Raw genomic sequence first — 22510 nt, 5'->3', positions numbered from 1 at the left:
AGTTCACACAGGAAATCACAATCAAGTTGCAGTTTAATTGGAAATGTGAACGAAAATCGGATTCACAAAAAATCTGAACTGAGCATTAAGTCCTGCAGTCTGAACGTAGCCTTGGTAGAAATCTGTTTCTACTTTGACATGAAAGAGTAAAGTAAAATGCTGTTGTCCACTTTCCAAAGTTGAAAAGCAATTAACCCTATTCAGGACTTTCATGTTGCCATACGTAGAAGGCCAAGAAAGAATATGTGCAAAATATGTGTTGGTATTCATTATAGACTTTTATACTATGCTAAATGCATGTTCTGATAAGTTGATGTATTTTTGGTTCCAAATGCATGACAAATGTCCCTCTTTTTGTATTAATAAATAAATAAAAATCTTCAAAAACAAAAACCAATACCTGTCACCTGAACCAAATGGCCTGGGGTCCAAAACACCCCAAAAGTCCTGAATAGGGTTAAAGTGGAAAACTTCCAAAGGGAATGACTACTTTTCTTTCAGTCACTATACTTTTTTTTTTAGGCACTTTTTGCACAAACAAACCAACATGCTGCAGCAGTAGCAGTGAGGTGTGTGTAGCTGCAGCAGCAGCAGCAGCAGCAGCAGCCTGAGGGCAGAGCTGCAGGCTGCGGGCTGGCTCTCTGATTGGCTGAGCAGCGCGACGTGTCCATCAGTCAGCTGCAGGTAGTTCACATGTGACGGTTATGTGCGTGTGTCTGCGCTGCACGGCGACGCTCTGCTGCTTCTCTCCGCTGCTCTTTAATTGACTTTATGGCGCTTATAATGACCGGCTGCGTGGTGTGAGCACAAAAGGAGGAGCAAAAAATTTTACTTTAACTTCCAAGGTAAGGCGTTTTCTGAAGTCCACTCCGCGCTGTTTTATTTCATTTTAAACTCATGTGTGCAGTGAGTGAATTTGAATTTTTTACTGTTCATCTCGATGGAGTGATTAAACGGAGGCTGGAAACTAAAGAGGGGATGCGATGGAGAGGTTTTACTGATCTGTGTAAACCAGCTTTATCATGTGTATTTTACTGCTAGAATATTTAAAAATGTGGTTTGAAGAGGTGAATCCACAACTAAAACAATTAAACATAAAAAAAAAATACACTTAAGTAAGTTAAAGTGCTGATAAAATAGTTAAAAATGTGAAGACAGCTCATTTGCTGGTAAAAGTGAAGGCTCTGGGGGTAAATTAGTCACTTGTGGCTGCTGTGAGCTGGCCGGTCGCTCTGTTTTTGTGAGTGTAACCTTGAAATGGGCATTATCTCAGACCTGTAGGGATAAGAGAGGCGTAGATTACCAGACCAACATCATGGAGTTTTCACACTGCAAGAGGCCGATTAGATACAACAGGATGCAAAGCTGTTTGAATTGGAGAGAGGCTGAGGGGAAACAGCTTTAAAAATGCCACTTTAACCCAAGTCCAGCTTCTTTCCCTTGACATTCCTCTCTCTTCTTCCAGGATCGTTAAAAGCCCTGACATCTAAACCATCAGAGAAAGAGAGAGAAAGGTGAAGGGAGGCAGCAGGATGAAGTCCAAAGGGAAGGCTGTGAAACCATCAAGGAGGACCTGGTCGGACCCGGATCCAGAACTGGAGCCGGACACAGAAGCGGAACCAGGCTCCAGCGAGCAGGAGGGCTCGGAGGCCTCGGTTCGCATCGGTGGCTCCTGGAGGGGCTCTCTGAGGAGCGGCGATGGGAAGCGAAAAGGAGGAGGAGTGGGAGGAGGCCGGCGGCGCAGACAGTACGGCTCCAGCACCAAAGAACGCAGCGTCCGGCGGCTGGAGAGCAACGAGCGGGAACGCCAGCGCATGCACAAACTCAACAACGCCTTCCAAGCGTTGCGCGAGGCCATCCCGCACGTCAAGACTGACAAGAAGCTGTCCAAGATCGAGACACTGACGCTGGCTAAGAATTACATCAAAGCTTTGACCACTATCATCCTGGACATGTCGGGGGCCTGCCTGCCCGCCGGTGGGGTCCCTTCGGAGGCCAGCGCAGCCAAGCTGCTCCAGTGCTACCAGCAGCACCTGGAGGAGGAGGGGGAGGAAGGCCTCACCCAGTACCTGACCCACATGCAGAGCTTAGGCCAGCACAGCTAGCAGTAGGACTGCGAGGTGGTTTGGAGACCAGGGGAGCCACCAGGAGGACGGTCGTGACAGGCCTGAGGATGGATGTAACCACAAACAATATCCATTTCCTACAGTGCTCTGGGATGTGTTCAGCGGTGTAGGAACTGGATGCTGTTCCAGATCATATACGATAAACTTATGAACATAGCAAGAGGTGCACTGTCTAGAACGTCATGCAAAACATGGAGAGATCTGAGGACCATTCACAAAGACTGCAGCTTGGACAGCGGAACCGTAATGAAAAGTGAAAAAGACTCAGAGAAGAAGGGCTCATCTTTTGCCGCTCTCTTTTTATTTGTCATGGTTTATAAGCCGGGGAAGGGACTTGTTCTCTTTTGTGTTATCGTGTGATCTTCTCATGTGTTTTCTGTTGAGAAACCTGCTGAGCGTAGCCTCTAGTCATAACTGTCACAACCAGAGACGAGCAGCAGGACGGAACATTAAAATGACATCGCAAGACAGCGTGTTTGCTCATGATGATCATTTACAACCAATGTGAGAACACGGTTTACTCTCCTCCCATAGCTGTGTATGTTATTTGCTTTTGTGTGTGTGTGTGTGTGTGTGTCTTGAGGCAGAAAATTTTTAGTGAAAAACAAAAGGAGAAGTTGTTATCAATAAACACATTTATTTATTGACACGACTGTTTTGGTTTTTGTTTTTTTGACCATGCACAAATGGACCACACAGCACCGATGTGTCGCACACTACAGTAACATGGAGTGGTGCTCGTTATTCACAGATCATACAGACAGATCTCTGTACACTTTCAACATTTACAAATGTTTCCACAGATTTAGACGCTATATAAGCTGCCAATAAAATAAATGAATGCCTGAAATGATCCCAGTTCATCAATGTGTGTTTTAGTAGTCATGAAAAACTGAACTTCTTTCAATTAATTGCTCTTTGTCCACACATTTTCCCTTCTTTCTATAGTACCATTACAACAACCACCATACTACCTGTGTAACACCAATATCTTACAGCTTCATAACAAAAATAGTGTTATTTTTTTTTAAATTTCTTAATGCTCAGTCATTCTCCCACCATCAGGAAGTAGACGGCATGCAAATGCAAACACTCTCCTGAGAAAGAGGAAGGTTTAGTTTTAACAGTTCAACCACAAGACTTTAACAAGTAATTACAGTTCAAGTTTCCACGCTTTTCCCTTATTTACAACGCTAACAATTGCACATGTTCCATGACAACAACATTATATATACACATACGTACATGTAGTTTTAGAAAATAATATGAGAGTCTTTATAAAACACAAGTCCAGTGTTTGTACAAGGCAAGAAGCAACCACCACAAGTGAAATAAGTCGGTGCAGGTCTTGTTACAGGGACTACACCCTGGCTCCTTGAAGTGAATGGGTAAACCGAGATGTTTTCTTTAGAATCACAAAGTTAATCTATTTTCCACACAAAAACGTTTGTGTCTCAGTTGTTAATTTGGCTCATTAGAACAGATGGAAGCGTGTTTTACAGTGTATGTCTTGTTTTTACAGTATGAATATCTCACCCTTGGGTATGGTGGTTTCCTCTTGCCCATCCAAACTCAGTTTCACATTAAGTTTCCACCACACAGGTTGGCAAGCTAGTTGCATGCAATAAACCCAAATCCTGGCTTTAAAAAGTTGTCTACAGTTAAACAGCGGTGTGTCAGATCAGCAGACACAAGCAGCTGCTAAGGAAACATGGATGAAACATTGTTCCTGCCTGTTTCATCCATGTTTTCACTCTATATTAACATTAATCAGCCTCAACTCTGCTGTTATGTACTGACCTGTTTCCCTACAGGCTAAGATGGAACATAATTTTAATTTTGGATGATACCAGCCCTGGAGCTGATACTTTAGCAGCTATTCAACTATGGTTCAAGTACACTAATTGTGTCATTATTTTAAAAAAACTATCTATTATAAAACATCACACCTGGACCTGGTGTGGCGTTGTATACACAGAAACCACGTGAATCAGAAACAAAACAGAAACATCACATCTTGATAAATTAGGGGAAAAAAAGCATTAAGACCATCAAGTTGAGTGTTGAAGACAAACAGCACTAGTAAAGAATTACACACAAAATGCCCGTACTGAGGAGACGAATGCTCAGTCACATGATAAACAGTGATGTCAGGAGCCTAAGACAGTTAGTTAGACACCGAGGGACAAAATCAGCTTAGCATCTAAGTTCTCGGCTCCGATTGTCAAGAAGTGACAATGTCCCGTTACACTGGCTCAGGCGATGTAAAGACTAAAATCTTTCCGCTACTTCAGTGTTAAAAGTGGTTTTAAACAAAAAAACTCCTACAAAGGTAATCTGGGTTTGGATGGCTACATTTGTACATATACAAATGTCTAACTTCCTACAGCGTTGCCATTGACCTCTGGGTTCCTGACGGGGACAGGCCTCCGAGAAGACGGGTCCGTTAGAGAGGGGAGACGGAGGCGAGGCGGCTCTATGGAGTTCCCTCTCACTGTGATGTGGTCCCATCCACCCTACAAGTCAGTGGGGAGGGGAAGTTAGCTCCAGTCGCTTCTGTTTCTTTTAAGTATAAACCTATTTACTGTCTGGTTTAAGCACTAGACAAACTCATTTAAGCTCCTCTCCTCATTTAAGTGAGCCCCACCTTTTTGTTGTTGTTATCTGATCTAATTTGCACATGGATGTTGTTTATGTGTGAATTACTGCTTACTGCAAATTGAATTTCCCTTCTGGGATAAATAAAGTATTTTTCATTTCAAAGACAGAGTAACTAATGACTGTTATATAAAGTGGCAGTGAGTAGAGGTACAGTTTGTACTGTTGAATGCTTTAATGTGGGTTAAATAAACATTTCACCTGCAACTGCAAACAAATTAGAACACAATACTGCACTATATTTACTGTATTTAGCAAGTTAAAGACACGTACAAACAGTTCTGTTGGAGACTGTCGTACTCTAAATATCACCAATGTGTCAGTATCTGTGCTGACAATGTGCCTTTATTATGCTCAAAAGAATGGGTGCTATTTAATAAATGTGTAATAAATAATAAATAAATGTAATAAATTTCTGACTCTAAATAAAGGTTAAACTTTATGAAACCATCCATACAGTTTTGTTTCTTACCCCAATGCCATAGTCCCACGACTGTCCTTTGGGCTCCATGGGTTGGACTCCAAGTCGATGGCAAACAGTCCCACAGCTCAGACTGTGGCTGCCCTGCACCTTGTCTGCTATGATCCACACCTACAACCCCACAACAACATGCAAGGATTGTTTATAACCAGAATGTGGTATGTGTGGAAACATTAGATTTGAAAAGTATTTGTTCAATTAGTCATTAAAGCTGGATTATGAGAAGTAAAGTCTATCAACTGTCCACAGCATGCTCATGTATGAATAAAGAAGTGTTTGAATCTAGTGGGTTTACCTAGTAGAGCTTACGGGTGTCCCCAGTTTATCCCAAGAATTGGGACATTGGCTAATCAACCGTTTTTAACTACGGGTGTAGGTGTTGTAAAGAGAGAGCTAGCTGTCAAGACATAATGAATTAGTGACAAAATAATTACAGTAAACATTTATCCTGTGTTGGTATTGTTACAGTAGTCACTTAAGGGCCACAAAGACAGTTCTGTGACATCTGGAAATAGTCTGACTGCCCTGCTCGAGCCTAGCTTGTCTCAAATATACAAACTCTGGCCAGATGGCCTTGAGCGCCACAGAAGACTTTGTCGTGGTGGCCCATTGCGAGCTTATCCCCCAACACAGAACTGCTCTCAGTCCGAGTGACCACCTCACTGGGTTGCTACAGTAGAAAACAGTAAGAGGATCCACCTGGTGGTGCAACTAGGTACTACAGCTAATCTGGAAATTGGTATTGGAAAATGGTATCCCTCTACTCGTAGCATTGTTAGTTAGCCCAACAATAGTCAGTTAGCCTCAGCACCCGTTTTATTCAGGCCTTCTTTTATAACATCATGTTTATAGAGGGATTAAGATTGGAAAGGGCAGTGAGAGGGTTGAGGGCTGGTGCTTTTATTGATTTTTTCTTTCTTACCTCTACAATGGACTTTCTGTTATATTCTATTTGTATAAAAAGCACTACACAAACACAGTCTGATTCATTGATGATTGACTGACATAGTCCTGACACTGTCCCAGGCTGAGGCCAAATTACAGTTTCTTCCACTTTAAAAAAAAAAAAACCTCCTATATGCCCATATCTGACAAAATGGAGAAAACAAGCGCCACAAAAACAGTTGAAAAGGTAACGAACCACAGTATTGATACGGCAGTATTGATATCCTGGTACCCACCTGGTCCAGAGGCCCTACAGAGACTTTGCGCACATTGTTAGAGATGTGTTCCCAGGTGGAGCCCTGAGGGTAGCTGGGGGTCACACCCTGTCGGTACCACAGGTTACCTAGACAGGAAACAGTCACATCAGGCCACTGATCAGAGATATTCTACCAAAAAAATCACTCAAAAGTAACCATGTTCACTTGAGATTATATCAAGTATCTATTAAAATTACAGTGTTCATAAACATAAGCTGTAATCACGAGGGGAGTTTTCTTTACCATTTTCATCTACAGTGTAGACTGATGTCCTCCCAACTGACACCTGCTTCAGCTTCTGTTTGGCTGGAGAGGGGATGTGATACCAACAGTCTCCTGCAGAGGGAGACACAACACACACATGTAACACTGCAGAGGTAGAAATCATGTCCTATCTGCAGCACCACAGGCTGACATGTTTTGTTTTCTTAATCAAAGTAAGGTTTTAAGTTTTTGATTCAGGGTAGTTCAGACTACAACAGTTCCTCCGACTGACCCGCAGGGCTCTGTGCTGAAACAGATCCCCTGTAGAAGGCAGAGCCGTCCCTGGCAATGGCCCAGACCTGGCTGGCAGCCCCGATGGAGATGGACTTGAAAGGCTGGTCAGTTCCCACGTGGAGCCATGAGGATCCCTGAAAGAACAACAGGAGGATGTCAAAACAATTAGCTCTCATTACTTTAGGGGTTTTTGTTGCAGATAAAGTGAATTGGAAATACTTTTCTATAGTTTATAGTTAGATATTTATACTGAAAAAAAAAATCAGAGCATTTAATGTGTTATTACATTGTGTCCAGTCTTTTTAACATAGACAAAAAGGGATCATGTTGCTGGAGACGTCCATCCAGAGCTGTCTAACGTGATTCTTTAGACAATAAATGGCGGAGTTTGAGACGTTTAAGTTCCTGGCTACAGCCATCACTGATGTGCCAGCTTCTAGCAGCCAACAGTCCGTTGGCATGTTTCTCTTGTCATCTGTGGCATCATGTCAGTTAAACAAAGCATTTAAAGGTGGCCTTTTATAGTCACTGGTCAAATAAGTGCCCGTGTGTTGGTCACGTTATCTGATCATTGTCCTTTAAAGCCACATAGACTCGGGTGTGGATTAACTCAGTGGTCAAGAATTTGTCACCAGCTGAACAGTTAAACAAAACTTTTATTGCACTGCTGTCTAAATTTAACCCTTTTTCTAATCCAGACGATAGAAATTAGATTTTTAACTTTTTCTCCAATTCAGAAAATAAGACTATTTTGCATGCTGCATTTATATTTTCATTTAGTGTAGCTACATGTCAGCAGCATTTAGAACTAAAAGATGTCCTTCTGCACTTCTAAATCAGAATGAATGTGAGGACCTTACATACATGAACAAAACACTTTCATAGACAGCAAGAGACTTGAGGGAGATTATAGATGAAACTAATAATCTGTCCTTTTGACATTTTGTTGAACTAACCTTGGAACTGCAGATGCTAAAAATGACATTGACGCTGGTAGAGATTGTGTGTTTATCTGTTTGGATACTGTATCTTTAAGTCTTTATGATATGCTCTTTGGAAAAGCCTGCATCAGGACTAAATATAAAATATCCCACATGTCGTCCTAACAAGCAGTTGCATGCAATGTGCGTTTCTGTACTCCGTGCACATTTGTTCTGTGAATAGGAAACTCAGCGTGAAGTGCTTATGGGTGGCTCGCTGAAAGGAGTTAAACCAGTTCATAGTGTTTCTAACTGCCCATTATTAATGACTCACAGCAGGTGTCAGTGCGGTGACTCCCAGTCGGCAAAGCACGTCTCCCTTGTTGCTTATCGCCCACACAGAAACCACGTCCACGCTGCTCTGAGCTGCGCACGGCAAGATGGTCACATCACTCAGTGGGATGGGTGGGATTTCTTGCCAAGGTCCTGTGGTGGTCAATTTACACTTCCTGTAGGGAGGAAAAATCACAAGGCTCACATGTGTCCTTAATAACAATATCTGCTGTGAAAGATGCTGCTGCGGTACGAGGTTTGAGAAATGACCCAGATCCGGCGTTGACCTCAACCGATCCAGATCTGCTCGTTAAATTAACCAGATATTCCACAAACCAACATTATCCACACATATTTAATGCCATTCATTGTTGGCATATAATACATTTCTTGAATTTTTGCCTAGTGATTGATCAATAAATATCCAGAGTAAAAATTTGCTAAAATCTTGCTGTAAAATGTGCAGAACATCCAGTTTCTACTAATCAAAATATACATTTTTCCCTCACTGACAAAAGTTCAACTACCATCAGACTCTACTTTCCCTGTTGACGTCATAATGAACGTGTCCACATACAAACATTACAAATGTCAAGTGTACCATCCGCTTTCAGACCACCGTGTTCCCACTGAACAAATATTGCAGAGACTAAAAAGTCAGTGATGCTTTTTATAGTACCTGGCCCATCGCCTGCGACGCACAAAGTCCTTCATCGTTTTATAGCCATGATATGACCTGCATGGAGACACAGGGGGAGTGAAAGAATGAATAACAGGAAAGGAAATAAACGAAGGTCATAATTATGAGAACAACTTGAACCAAGTGACACAGCAGAAGGATGAACTACAAAGTGAGATCAGTGGGTTAGCGAGGTAAGTTGAGCCTAAAGTCAGAGTTTTCAGTGTCATGGAGGTGGCTCTCTTTTTACCTTGATAGAACTCTATGGTAACGGATGCTCTGAAGCTTGCCTGGTTGGGAGCAGGTTATGTTCATAGTTTAGGATTTAAATCGGCTTGAAGAAACACCTGCCTTTAACCAAATAGTTTTCTGATGATTATTTATGAGTGATACAGATTGTCAGCTGAGGGAATGTGTTTTATCTGCAAACATGCTGAGTTGTACGTTACTAATATCACTGAATGAAGCTGTGTAGTTACAGTATCACATACTGTATGCATGGGAACCTACATGTATTTAGTTGGTGATGCAGAAATCACATACATTTGTCGTTATGTTTGGCTTTGATTTGCTGTCAAGTCTGTTTACATTGCTGCTACTGTAGCTGATGAAAATGGATTATTCTACTGGTATTTGTTACAGAGAATATTCAGTCAGTAACATTAATTTATTTTGATTTGACCAAAAATAGTGTCAGATCTAAATGCACTTCAATACAAGATCATGTTTAAATATATGAAGTTTACCAGCTTTAATGTGCAGCTGTCAGTCAGAAATAATCTGCTGCATTGGTTGACAAAACAAATATATTGTGCATGTTTACTAATTGGATAGACTGGCGACCTGTCCAGGGTGTCCCCTGCCTTCGCCCTAAGTCGGCTGGGATAGGCTCCAGCCCCTCCCCGCGACCCTAGTGAGGATTAAGCGGTGTATAGATAATGGATGGATGGATGTTTACTAATTGTGTACTAATTTACTCATTGTTCCCCATTATAAGAAACTGTTGACTGAAGCAGCTACACACGATTGTTTAATTTTGTGGAGAAGAAGAGTCACGTGATGCGTTAAACACCCCCTTTTATGTGAATGGGCACAAAGTTTGAAGCAGAAAGTCTGAGATGACAAAGACTTTTGATAACCACCTTCCTGATGCCTGTTATCTCTGACTGGGGTTTTGGTTTTTGTAGAGCCGACTTACACAAAGAAAGCCTGGCTATGTCAAACTTGCTTTGTAGTACAACCCTCAGGTGGGTCTGAGGAAAAGCAAATCAAACCTACGCTGGAAAATCAGCTGCAAATTGCCATCCTTCTCTGTCTGTCCCTCCAGAGACACTGTAGTCGATAGCCCACTCCGACACCTGGAAACAGCACAGATGGGAAGTGAAAGCAGCTGCATTTTTAGCAACACATTTTGTCTGTGATAATCCAGGAACCAATACTTGTAGTTTTCAAACTAAAGATCAGAATGGAAGGACAGTGGTTAACCAATGCACCACAGAACTGGTTTCAGATCACCACAAGGCATCTTCCACAGTGTGTGTAGCTCTGCTCACCCATGTCCAGTGAGGGGACGGAGGTTTCGTATTTGTTTTTGTGCACTCATGTAGTCCCGACGCATCGCTCCACATGTAGCGGTCTGTTGGTAGACCTCTAAAACAAAGAAAAAACAAGTTGTTGTTAAGTCATAAAAGATTCAACTCTTCAAATAAAACACATAAAACAATTAAACAACATGGCCTCCAGCTAAAGTTACTGGTAATGTTTGTTTTTTACTGCTGTGTTGTAGTGTAATAGTCGAGGTTTAAATGAGTAGAGAAAAAAATGAAATATATTATTACTGCTTTTGCAAAAGCAAGTAACGTCAAACACAGTGTCTGTCACGATTTATTTTCATGAGAAGCCACTAAATGTGAAAATCTTCCACTTTAGATTCCCCAGCATCTACACAGATAACAAAATTATCCCTGAGCCTGTCATTAGCCTGGATATTTCTAAACACTAGCAATTATGTTACAAAACAAATTATTGCAAACATTCAGGCAATCATTTCTACCGACGAAAATGTGTTTCATGAATACCAAGCAGAAGAGAACAACTCTGAACTGATACCTGTTGGTGTAGCCGGTGACGGGGTTCCACCTCTGGTTCTCATAGATGTAGACGCTCTTGACGTCCGTCTGAGTGTAAATGTTATCTGTGCTGCTGGCCAATCCTTGGAAGAAGCCTCCTCCGTACCCCCCTGTATAGACCCATGCTGTGTGGTCATAGCCGATCCCCCACACTATCCCGACGCTGTTACACTCCACCATACGCAGGTGGCCTCCAATCTGCCGCCAGAACCTGCACAAAAGAAGGGAAACTCATGTTATTTACATCCTCATCAATCAGAAGTTTGCCGTCATGTTCCTCTTCTAGCAGTCTAGTGATGTGTCTGTTATTCTCACATTTGGTCACAGGGTGTCGGGTAAGGCATGGCTTCTAGGCCAGGTGAGGGCTCGCTGATAAATATGTCCCCTTTACAGGTGATGGACCAGATGGCCTGTTTGGAGGGAGGACCCTGGATCGCCCTGGAGTCACAGCACGACACGCTCAACAGTGCCAGCTGGAGAGCGGGAGGGAGGTGAAGGCAGACAGAAGGAGTCAGAAAGGGAGGGAGAGACAAATGAGAAGCCATTAGAAGCAGCAGAAAGAGGGCGATAAAAGATAAATGGTAGAAACAGTAAAATGCGTCTACAAATCCTGTGGGCATTTCAACAGGCAGAACAAAAATAAAAGACAGTAAACCATGTTGTTTCTCTCGCCTCTAAAATTGATCTTTTCTTGTTTCGTTTTGATCGATACGAGAAGAAGAAGACGTATTTGTGGAAAAAAAATGTTATTACAATTTCAATTCAACATTGGTGATTTCTTCAGATGGTCCTACTTGCTGCTAAAATCCTTTTCTGTGTAAAATTGTCTGCTTCTACAAATCAAAACTGTTATGAAGAATTGATTCATCCACTGTTTTATTCCTCTTCACAGCCTGGTGAAGGTCCTTGCATACAAAGCTTCCTTATAATAAATCCTATTTTTGTGCAAGTGCAGAAAAGGCCAGAAGTGTGTGGAGAGTTTCTACAGAAAGTCTCCACTGTGAGACCACAATAACTATGAAGTTTGCACAATACACACTTCATGCATGATGAGTTCAGAGTTTCTCACACCAGATGAGTCCGGGTGCACTTTGGGAATATGGTGATAATTAACACAAATACAGCTCCCATTGTGACATTGTGGTTTTCTTTCCATACCCACCCAGTCGTGCATTTCCAGCTCTGTGGCAGCCGCCAGTCTGATTGGCCACCTCTGTTTGGTCCGCTCAGGAGTGTAGATGGCAAAAGTGTGTTTGGAGTCATTTAGCACTGGAACCAGGATGGTCACCTCGTTGATGAAGGCGTGCAGGTACTGAAGCACAGTGAGGAGGAAAGAGGTAAAAAGAAGATAGAAAGCAAAAAAAAAAAAAAGGTTTAAATATATGCAGATATTCTGTCGGTAACACAGGAAACACAGCACCGACAGAGAGAAGAATCAATTCAGCAAAATCTGAAAAACTAAAGAAATGCAAGCTAAAGTTTGTTGAATGGCATTACAGTGTCATCTCTGACATGCTACGCAGCCTACAAATAACTTGAAGCATGGATTTAAATTCCAAAATCAAGAATAGAAATCTAAAGGGTTACCAAGTACTGGCTCTGCAGTTCACAAACTTCTGCACATTTCACAACAACTGTTTTTAAGTCCATTAAAAAAAAGTAATAGTGCACTAGAACTTGAAGAAGGGCACATCGTTCATGTAAGATTTGTATTTATTTCTTACATCAGGACAGCTTTTAACTGAGACATACGTTTAATGTATTCCTGTTATCCCCTCACTCTTCACACACCACAATACTGACTGTAGTGGAACTTTTTTAGTACTTTATGCCTTCATCTATATCTTATTTATATCAGACTACCTGCCAATATCCCCACTTATCCACTGACTACTCTTTTTGCCATTCATCCCTCTTGACATTTATAATATTTTATTGTATTTGGCTGCTGAGATGATTTAATGTCCCTCGAGAGACGTATAAAGTCAAACATTTATCCATCTATCAATACTTCACAAATACGAAAGCCTGTACAGCTCTTTCTCACCTTCTTCTCCTCGTAATAGTTGTAATAGATGAACAGGATGCCGTCCTTGTTGCCATCTGGTCCTGAGAACTGCTCCAAGGCAAAGTGAACATCTATCCACTTGTGTGGCTTCCAGTCTCTCCACCACTGCATGGTTCCCTTCTTCACCCACACAGACTGCAATGGAAACCAATGTTGCAGTAAAGGAAGGATTGATCATATTAAGGGATAAAACATTGGACAAGTCATCAGTGCTCCTGCGCTTCATGTACCTGTTCTATGGCTTGTTCATAATGTCTGAAATTATCCATCTCTCTCTTGGTCCTTTCACTGAGCTGCTCAAAGATTTGTTTCCGCCAAGCTGCCGTCTGGGCTGGGCTGACTGACAGACTCATGGACTGGACTGATGAGACCAAAGCTGGATGATGAAAGAAAGAAAAATCTGTTACTAACAAGCATAGAAATAAAATGAAGCAGCAATAACCCTGACAAAGAGGTCACAGTGATCGTTACTCTAAATTCAGGTGTCATTAAATAATTTAACGGTAGTCAGATTTCTCTTTTAGCTTCAGAACAGTCAATATTATTTAAAGTACTGATCTAAGGCTGAAAAATCACAACAGCTCACTCAATTACTGGTGAGCTACTTCATTCAACTCACATGATGTGTTCATAGAGCAGTTAAACCAGTTGAGCTGGGAGTGACTGTCCACAGAGCAACCTCCTCCACTGACCCATGCCCACAGAGGGTGCTCATCTGCCCCATATGGGTCGTCCATGGCCAGGGTGTATGTGGCCACCGACGACAGGCTGCAGGTGTCAGCTGAGTCCTGCACTGCTACAGTCTGGGCCTGCTGTGCCTCCTCCAGATCCACGTTGCTCCACTGTGGATCAGGAGGACCTCCAGACTGACTCGGGGAAAGAGCTGAAGTAGCACAGGGGGCTTTGAGCGCTCCTTCTCCGGGGATGCTCTCCTCTTCGGGGACGGCAGGAGTAGCTGATCCAATATCTCTGGAGCTCTTTCCCGGTTCTCGATCGGAGACGAGTTCAGAGATGAAGCTGTCGCTGGTGACCTTGGGGATGCGGGGTTTGGGAGGGTTGGATGAGTCTGTGGGGGCTTCAGCGAGTGACTCTGGGGAAGTGGAGGTGACGTGGCAGCCGGCTCCATCTGCAGATGCTTTCTCTGCGTCTGATTCCACATCGCTGGCTACTGACTGAGCCCGCACTTCACCACAGAAATAACATCCAGCGCTGTGAAAAGAGGACACAGAGAAGAACTGGATTTATTAGTATCATGCCAGAAAACATTTTAATACAGTGCTGCCCACTTAATGTCATACCGCTTTATAGAATATTCCATTTGTAATCGTAAAATATCGAAATCCCGAATCATTTCCTATATAACCTACAGTAAAACAGCCTGCTTATTGTCATAGAATAACGCCATAATCCTGGTTTTAATCATAACAAAATTCCCCAAAACTGATTCCAGGAATAACTTTTGCCCGTTTAAAGTCATGGTCGGCTGATCGTCATGGCTCATGGGCCGAGTGTCGGTCATGCGTGGCAGATTATCACACCCTGCTCAGCCGTGGAAGGCAACGTGTTAGTTTGTTTGTCAATTACCTGCTCACCTGAGATCGGCTTCACTGAGTTATTCACACACTGACATTAATTAGGGCACATCAGAGAGAATCGCATTGTTGCAGAGCATGTCGTCACTCATAACTGAACTGCTCAGCTAGATAATCACAATAAGTTAATCCTCTGTTTACTCTCTGATTAAAGGAAGTAACTTTTATCAATGGGGGGGCTTTTCGTACCGACAAAGGTGAAATTTCACTGAAGCAAAACCATAAAGCTCCATTTGAAAAAACATTTCTTGATCTTCAAAGAAACTGTCCCTTTAATCTTGTGAAAACATTCCCATATCGGCTTTACGTATAAACCCCCGTTTTCCATCACACAGACACAATTTTCTTAGTGCTCTGTTGTTGCAATTGAAGCCCGCTTACTGGAATATCCCGGATATAGTCATAACTCCATCCTTGACCAAGGGTATGATAATAAATGGGCAGCACTGTACTGCATTTAACTACATGCCTGTATTTTTAGTGAAAGCCAATATGTGTAATCAACTGAATTGTGCGTGAGTGTGTGTCCACTGAGGCCTATCCACCTCTGCAGGCTGTTGGCGCTGGCGCTGGAGTGGGATCGGTCTCCGTCTCGGGGAACGGTGATAGCCTTCCAAGTTTTCCCACTCAGTTCACTGGAGGTCACACCCTGTCTGAAGTATACAGCTCGGTCCTCGCAGCTGATAGCCCACACCTACACACAACAGCAAGACTTTCAGAAAACCCTTTTACTTGACTTGCCAACATGTAATATTAAAAACAATGTAATGCTTGGACGGTTTCATCGTGTAGCCAGAAATCACCTGGTCGTTCAGTCCCACGTTCATGGTGATCATTTCTCCAACCATGCTGATCCAGCCGGAGCCGCAGGGGTTGTGAGAGTTCACGCCGCGCCTGAACCACACCTGGTAAAGAAGGAGAGTAGACTGAGAGACTAACTTTTATCTAAAGAGGTCATGGGTTTGATCCCTTCAATGGACGCATCAACAAAATACTATGGTTAACATAATTTAGGGCTATCGTGACAGAGTTAAATAATCGATTTGTTGGTCAATATGGTCTCATCTGACCAAATTCTATTGGAAATTCTACAGGTGATGTAGTTCTATTTTTGGAAATCATATGATAATGGGCAGGTACACACTGGTCAGCTCAGACTTTTAATTGTTTCAGGATAAAATAAAGTCAAGACAAGTTAATACGCCACAAATACGAGCTTTGTATATTTCTCTACAACTCATATAAGGTAATAAGGCTTGGAGGTAGAGTGCATTCAGTGCACTACGGCCAGTTTAGTAAAACAGCAGATAACAAACTGGTCAAAAAATAGGTACGACTTCAGTCGACCGAGACTTTCTGTGGTCGACTACAGCCCTATTACCAATTTAGCCATAGTTTGCTGTAGATGTCTGCTTGTCTTTGCTGAGGCAGTTTCCTTTATTAAGTAAATGGTGTCAGTGAATTTAGTCAATCCCATAAGACCGATACAATACTCAGCCGAGAGTATAACACTTTAAGCTGCACCACTCACTATTTTCTTAGCCACAGGGCTGTAGCACTTTATTACAGTGGCGGCTGGTGAAAGTTTTTTGTGGGGCGGCGCAGTCTGCAAATGACCTTTTTTTTTTTTTAAATCAGAAATTAGAATAAGAGTAACATCAGGCACAAATGCAACTGTTCTGCCTTTCATCAATATTTACAGGATCTGTACAAACTCAAAACACACAACATAAATAGTGAAAAAATCACTATTCAGGGCTCCAGACTAACTCTTTCACTGGTAGCACCACTATGACCCACTTTCTCATTTTGTTGCACCTCCCACCTGGTTAAAGGTAAAACATATGACTTGCTGAACATTTTCTTATCGATAGATGCTACAGTTTATTGATGCTCCCTAAACGTCCCACATAGCAGGCTGTGGCAGCTGCTGTTTGGTGGCTGTGGTGTGCTCTGACAGGTGTGTGAGCAAAAATTATTTTATTTTTCCCATCATCTGTATAACAGCTTGGCTATTGAATCCAGAGGAAACTAACTGTGTACAGCTCTGCTGGACACTGTGAACCTGTCTGGACTGTTTAAACTTTGGTTTCTCTGCTGAATTTTCAAGAGATAAATAGACAGATTTAACTTCTTTTACATACTTGCAGCTGTATTACCATCATTGGCTCCAAGCATCTGACATTTTCTTACTTTGTTGTCCTTGGTCACAGCCCAGACAACGTTGATTCCCACAGCTACATGTATAGCTCCCACATCAGGGCTCGGAGACTCCACCACTGCCCAGGAGCTGCCTGCAGGGCAGGATATATTATTCTCAATAGAGAAAATAAACACAGTCACACACACACTACATCCTTCTCCTGCTAACAGTGAGTACTCTGTGTACCTTTGGGGCAGTCTCGGCTGATTCCCTCCCTGACAATGAGCTGCCCCTCCCACAGCACGGCCCACACCAGGTCACCTGGGCCACAACTGATCTGGACTACCTCCCCTGGGAGAAGCACATCCTCCCATGAGGAACCCTCGGGATTGTGGTGATAGATTCCCTCCCTGAACCACACCTGAATGGAGAGAAAAGGAGAGTAAAATAATCAAGAGTGACAGCAAAACCGAAAGCAACACACACATTAAACCGCTGCATATTTGTTATTACACAAAATCTTAACATGCATTCGATCAGACAGATACAGTACATTAGACAGAGTTATCAAAGGTAACAGTTTACAAAAAAGGGCAGGTTTTATAAGCTATATGTCCACAAAAGCTGAATAGAACAAATGATTTTGCATCGACTGGAAATACCATTGTTATTTTGAAGAGGCAAAAACAAGAAAAAGTGTGTGAAACACTGTGCAGAAGGACAGTACAAAGCAGTTCTTCCCACACTGGCGTAATTTGTGCAAATTACAAGTTAACAAAGACTTGAAGTACATTACCATGGATACCTGGACAAAGGTGCGTGTTGCCAGGGTGTTGCATGTGTGAGTGTGTGTGTGTGTGTGTTTGTGTGCATGTGTGTGCATGTGTGTGTATGTGTGTGTGTATGTGTGTGTGTAAGCTTTACCTTGCCCTGCAGGGACACTGCCCACAGCGACAGCCGGCCCCTGGGCTCCTCACTGATCTCCCAGCCTCCACAGCTGATGTCACTGAAAGGATCTGGTAGAGCGGTCTGCTGTGAGGGGATCTGTCAGAGCACAAAGGAAGAGAGAGACGCAGGTGAACAAAGTAAAAAACCTGCATTCACACTACATGCATAGAGCACAGTGTAACCCCCACCTTGGCCCAGGTGTCCATGGCTTTGTATCTCCTGTAGCGGAGCCATCGCCTGCGACGGACACAGGAGTTCCACTTCTTGTCTTTGGTGTAGGTGGCGGGGAAATCGATGGCATAGCTCCATCCCTGCAGACACAAACACCTGAATAATTAATACAAAGCAGGATTTGAAAGGACAGAAACTGATGCTGGGGTAACGGGGGGGGATGCAAGGGCAAAAACAACTTCAAACTCTCACCCCTTTTTCTGTGGGCTCTCCCTCGAAGTTTTCATCCACGTACCAGTCGCCCTCCCACTCCCAGCTGCCGGAGGGAAGCTGAAAGCCGTCCAGAGGTTGGTGTTGCAGACCCGTGACGTCGCTCCACTGCCAGCGGTCGCTTGGCAGCAAACGCTCCGAGAAACCATCAACCGGATTCCACCTCTGACAGAAAGACAGACGGAGCATTCATCTTACAGCACAGACAACATCATCATGTACCATTTTGCCTAAGGGACACCAATCTAATTTCTTCTCCTCCCAAATTTACTTAAATAATTTTCAGCACTTTTGGTGGAATGTCCACTGGGGAGAAAGTCACAAGATCACTGACCTAGCGCACAAAATCTGACACAGCTGCGTGACAAAGTCCTTGAAGGTCTCAACAGCTGCACTCATGCTCGAGGAGATTAATGAAGCGTGTGTTTTTCGGCCATTTCAGTTCCACATACAGTTTCTTTCACTGTATTTGTGGGGTTGTTCTGACTGAAACTAGCCTCACATGCTTCTAATGCTTGAGTGTCACGGTGCACAGCTGACCGATAGCTGAAGTCAGCAAAAGGGGAAGTTGGACACTGTTGTATGAGGATGTTGCACTTACTTTCTTAATCACTCAATAGGGAACTTGAATTTTCAGTTTTACTTGTGCATTACGAAAACGGAAAAGAAAATCTACTGTGGCCTCCTCGGTTACTCTTTAATCACTGAAAATGAAAACACGACTTTCTTTTCCAAAGGAGTAAACTCTGTGATTGGAGACCCACTTGATTCTCGTAGGTCTCCTCCTGGTAGCGGACAGGGAGGTCAGACGCGTGGACGTTCAGGTAGATGTTGTTGTCGCAGGCGATGCCCCAGCAGCACTGCTGAGCCGCTGTCACCCGCTTGAACTCCATCTGGGCATCGCGGCACTGCTCCCACTGCTGTCCCCCCGTGGACAGGCTGTAGACCCGCCCATACACATCCACGGCCCACAGCAGGGAGACAGGCATGGCTGCACCTGAGACCTGAGGACGACAGTGGGTGAATGTTGATCATGTGGCCTTGAAATCACAATGTATTCTTCCACAATGCATGAAAACATCAGGTATCATCGACTCATTCTCGTACGTAACTGATGCGTAACTGACCTTGCAGTCAAGGTTAAAAACAAACAAACATTTATCACACAAACCAATATTTTCTTCAGACTGTCACTTGAAAAAGCATGAATATAACCCTCCAATGTGAATTGTGTAATTTAATGTGAGGAACTGCACCTGTGGTTACTTTGCTCAGAGCAGCTTTGCGAACATGACTGACCTCATCCATCATAAACTACCTCAGAACCGGTTCGTTAAAAACAAAAATGGCAAAAGAAAGTGAAGTGGGCTCTGGCGAAAGGTCAGACAGAATTTGTTTTTATGCCGTTTGTCTGATCAGCATAAAACTCAGTCTTCCGTCCCACACAGTTTGTCACAAGGTTAGAAAATAAAGGAGGAGTTGCGACTCAGAACAGAAGGAGCAGAAAGACAGCAAACGAGCCACTCAGCAGATACGAGGGGGTTGACAACTCATTCCAAACAGGATCGATTTGTCTGGGTACAGTGGGAGAGTGATGAGCTGGAAATCGTTCCTACGTTCAAGGAATAAGACACCTAGGATTGAATTTGCACAGCAGCATGTACAGAACGATTTTGGAGATTTGTGTTAGTTTGATACGAGTCCTAATTCAGCCTACATGGATCAGATGGTAGAAAGTCTGTGTAGAGAAAGCCAGAGGAAGAAAAACAACAAAACAGACTGCACTAATAATTTTGTGAACAATAGAGATGGGATATTTTATTTATTTATTTATTTAATTTTCAGGAGTCTTCTGCTTGACCATCTCTGATTTATTCGAAACTGTTTTACTATATATGCACTGCTACACTATGTATATTTTAGATGGTACATTTTAGACTTGCCATGTAGTTTTGGTAGAATTGTACAAAAACAACACAATAAAAAATACAACTTAACAAACAAACAAACAAACAAACAAAACATTAGTTGGAGACACTTATAGACACAGCAGTATAGATGCATGTGAATTTGATCAGAGCACAGGAAATGAAGTATTTGGCTCCCATGCGATGTACTCGTCTCAGTGTTCACACCAAAGCTCAACCTGTGATGAGTAGCAAAACCCACAAAACCTACAGTGCAGCAGTAAGTCGCAGTTTGCATCTGTATATCTCAATGTGGCAAAAATAACAAGGGCGGAACGATCTGCGGAAATTACCCAATGTTTTGGACAGATAATGTCATTTGATCTGCAATATCTATATAAATGGTTTCACTTCAGTTTAATGTTTAGTATGTATCAGACAGAATATGACACCATCAAGATGCTAACTGCTCTATATTTTAATATAAGGATGATAACTTAAAAGATATGACAAACATGTAGAACAATAGAACAATTATCATAAAAGCTGTGGCTGTGTTACAATAATAAGAATGTAAATAATTCTAATAAGAAAAGAAGGAGAGCTTTGTATAGGTAGCCTCTTACATTGAAATAGGCAGGTGATTCCATTAGAGTTTAGGGGCAGCATCTAAGTAATGCACATTCTCAATCAAGTTAAAAAAGTTGCGCTACATAATGCACAGTGCTTAACAAATTTATTAGACCACCCAATGTAAAGTTTACAACACAGCTGCCCTAAATGAATAGCATTGGTACAGTCGTCCTCAAATGTATTCATACCCTCCCATTAAAGAAGGAAAAAAAACGCTGTCACTGAAATAACTTGACATTGACAAAAATAATAATAAATTAAATTTAATGAAAATCATGACATTGCTTTTGAATTGTGGTTCAACAGAAATATTTTTAAAAAACAAACAAAAACAAGCAAACAAGCATGATGGGACCCATACACTAGTATTTAGTTGAACAATCCTTTGAGCCAATCACTGCAATCAGGTGTTTTCTATAACTCTCAATCAGACTTCTGCACCTGTCGACAGGTATTTAGATGTTGGCCACTGCCTACCAGCAAAGTGCTCCAATATTTCTGGGACAGTTTTTAATTTATTTTTCAAAAAAATTCTTTTATACCACAATTCAAAAGCAATGTCTTATTTCACTAAATTATAATTTAGCAAATTTTTATTTATTATTACTTTTTCAGTTTCTAGTTATTTTATTGTGAATTTTGCCTTTTCTTTAATGGAACGGTATGAATAAATTTGAGGACGACTGTAATTACCAAAATCATCTCTTATGTTTCTGTAATGGTTAATACACCAGTATGTAGGAGCTCTTTACCGAAATAATATTTGTTTATGCTAAAATATAATTATGAAAAACTGAAAAAATAGTACAGCTTAAAGCACATTATTATTTCTTGATTGAGATGTCACATTATAGTTATTTATTTGCATTCCTAAACAGAAAAAATAGTTTTCGCAGCCTTTGTGATTTGATATTTGCACTGATTCAAATTGTGATTTTCGTTCATAATCAATGAATTGTTCAGCCCTAGAAAACAAGCATATAAGGGTTAAAAAGTCTCCTTACAGCAGAGCAGAGGAGTGACTATGATGCTTGATGACTGTTTGTTTAAACCACTCTTTTGTTCCATTTCTAAGGTTTGACCCCAAATAATGCCACGAGCCCACTGACCCACATTCTACTTCCTGGACATATTGTCTTTTGAATTTTTTTTTTATTTCTTTTCCTCCGGCCTGCTGTGTGTTTACATGTGAAGTGACAGTAAACACACCAGACTGTTGAAGTGGTCTCCATTACACAGCATCTATGGAGCAGCCAGCAGGGACTCTGCTGCTGCTGAAAGGCGTATCCTCTGTCACTCACACACACACTATACTGTACATATTGATGACAACAATGAAAATATATACCACAAAGGCCCACATACAGCTTGAGAGTCGCCACAACAACGACGCTACTACAACATAACCAGCAGCTTGTTTGTTTCTACGTGACGTTTGTGTCATAAGGCACGTAGCTGCACATTAGCACTGTCAAATTAGCATTAATGGACAATATGCAGTGGGTTGTGAATGACAGGGAGGGCTGGAATATAAGCTTTAATGCTCCAAACAAACATGGCCAGTCCAGTAAAACCAGCTTTAGGCTTCAACGACAACACTCGGCTCAGTTTTGGTGCAGCTTACAGGCTTAGCTCTCTACAAATAGCAAATTAACAGAGTTCACACAAACCTCGAGCTTCCTCTCATAAAGCGTCCGTCGGCGCAGGAGGGACGACACCACGGCTCATGCAGCGGCTGGAAGCGAGTGGAAG

The 22510-nt window shown here is 42.3% G+C and overlaps 2 protein-coding genes across 2 annotated transcripts in view; one reads left to right on the top strand and one right to left on the bottom strand.

The window, feature by feature from the left end:
• Positions 1 to 2984, top strand: part of bhlha15 (basic helix-loop-helix family, member a15) — an 8684-nt gene extending 5700 nt beyond the window's left edge. The window contains exon 2 of the mRNA XM_008301917.1: positions 1466 to 2984. Within this exon, the coding sequence (XP_008300139.1) occupies positions 1533 to 2105 (573 nt within the window). The 5' untranslated portion in view covers positions 1466 to 1532 and the 3' untranslated portion in view covers positions 2106 to 2984. The remainder of the gene's footprint in view (positions 1 to 1465) is intronic.
• tecpr1a (tectonin beta-propeller repeat containing 1a) lies at positions 2747 to 22510 on the bottom strand. The gene is made up of 24 exons (XM_008301919.1): positions 22429 to 22510; positions 18983 to 19222; positions 18201 to 18383; positions 17966 to 18088; positions 17754 to 17873; positions 17076 to 17250; positions 16880 to 16980; positions 15490 to 15591; positions 15232 to 15380; positions 13714 to 14303; positions 13325 to 13470; positions 13074 to 13229; positions 12189 to 12338; positions 11342 to 11499; positions 11007 to 11237; positions 10451 to 10547; positions 10176 to 10255; positions 8898 to 8954; positions 8220 to 8394; positions 6964 to 7099; positions 6711 to 6803; positions 6447 to 6553; positions 5257 to 5376; positions 2747 to 4642 (listed from the first exon to the last, which is right to left on the bottom strand). The coding sequence occupies exons 2-24, from the start codon at positions 19205 to 19207 to the stop codon at positions 4502 to 4504; spliced, it is 3615 nt and encodes a 1204-aa protein (XP_008300141.1). The 5' UTR covers positions 19208 to 19222; positions 22429 to 22510; the 3' UTR covers positions 2747 to 4501.

The sequence above is a fragment of the Stegastes partitus genome, unplaced genomic scaffold (assembly GCF_000690725.1).
Source record: "Stegastes partitus isolate 25-593 unplaced genomic scaffold, Stegastes_partitus-1.0.2 Scaffold1732, whole genome shotgun sequence".
NCBI lineage: Eukaryota > Metazoa > Chordata > Actinopteri > Pomacentridae > Stegastes > Stegastes partitus.
The sequence above is the reverse complement of the archived record's forward strand: the minus strand, read 5'-3'. Positions and strand labels throughout refer to the sequence as shown.

What these genes read in the sequence shown, in the direction of transcription:
- tecpr1a (XM_008301919.1), bottom strand. Translation starts at nt 19,207, where the DNA reads ATGCCTGTCTCCCTGCTGTGGGCCGTGGATGTGTATGGGCGGGTCTAC. An exon ending in CCATGGACACCTGGGCCAAG is followed by an intron (nt 17,874 to 17,965) that starts GTGGGGGTTACA and finishes GTGCTCTGACAG; the next exon opens with ATCCCCTCACAGCAGACCGC. An exon ending in CGTCGCAGGCGATGGGCCAG is followed by an intron (nt 8,395 to 8,897) that starts GTACTATAAAAA and finishes TCCTCCCTACAG; the next exon opens with GAAGTGTAAATTGACCACCA.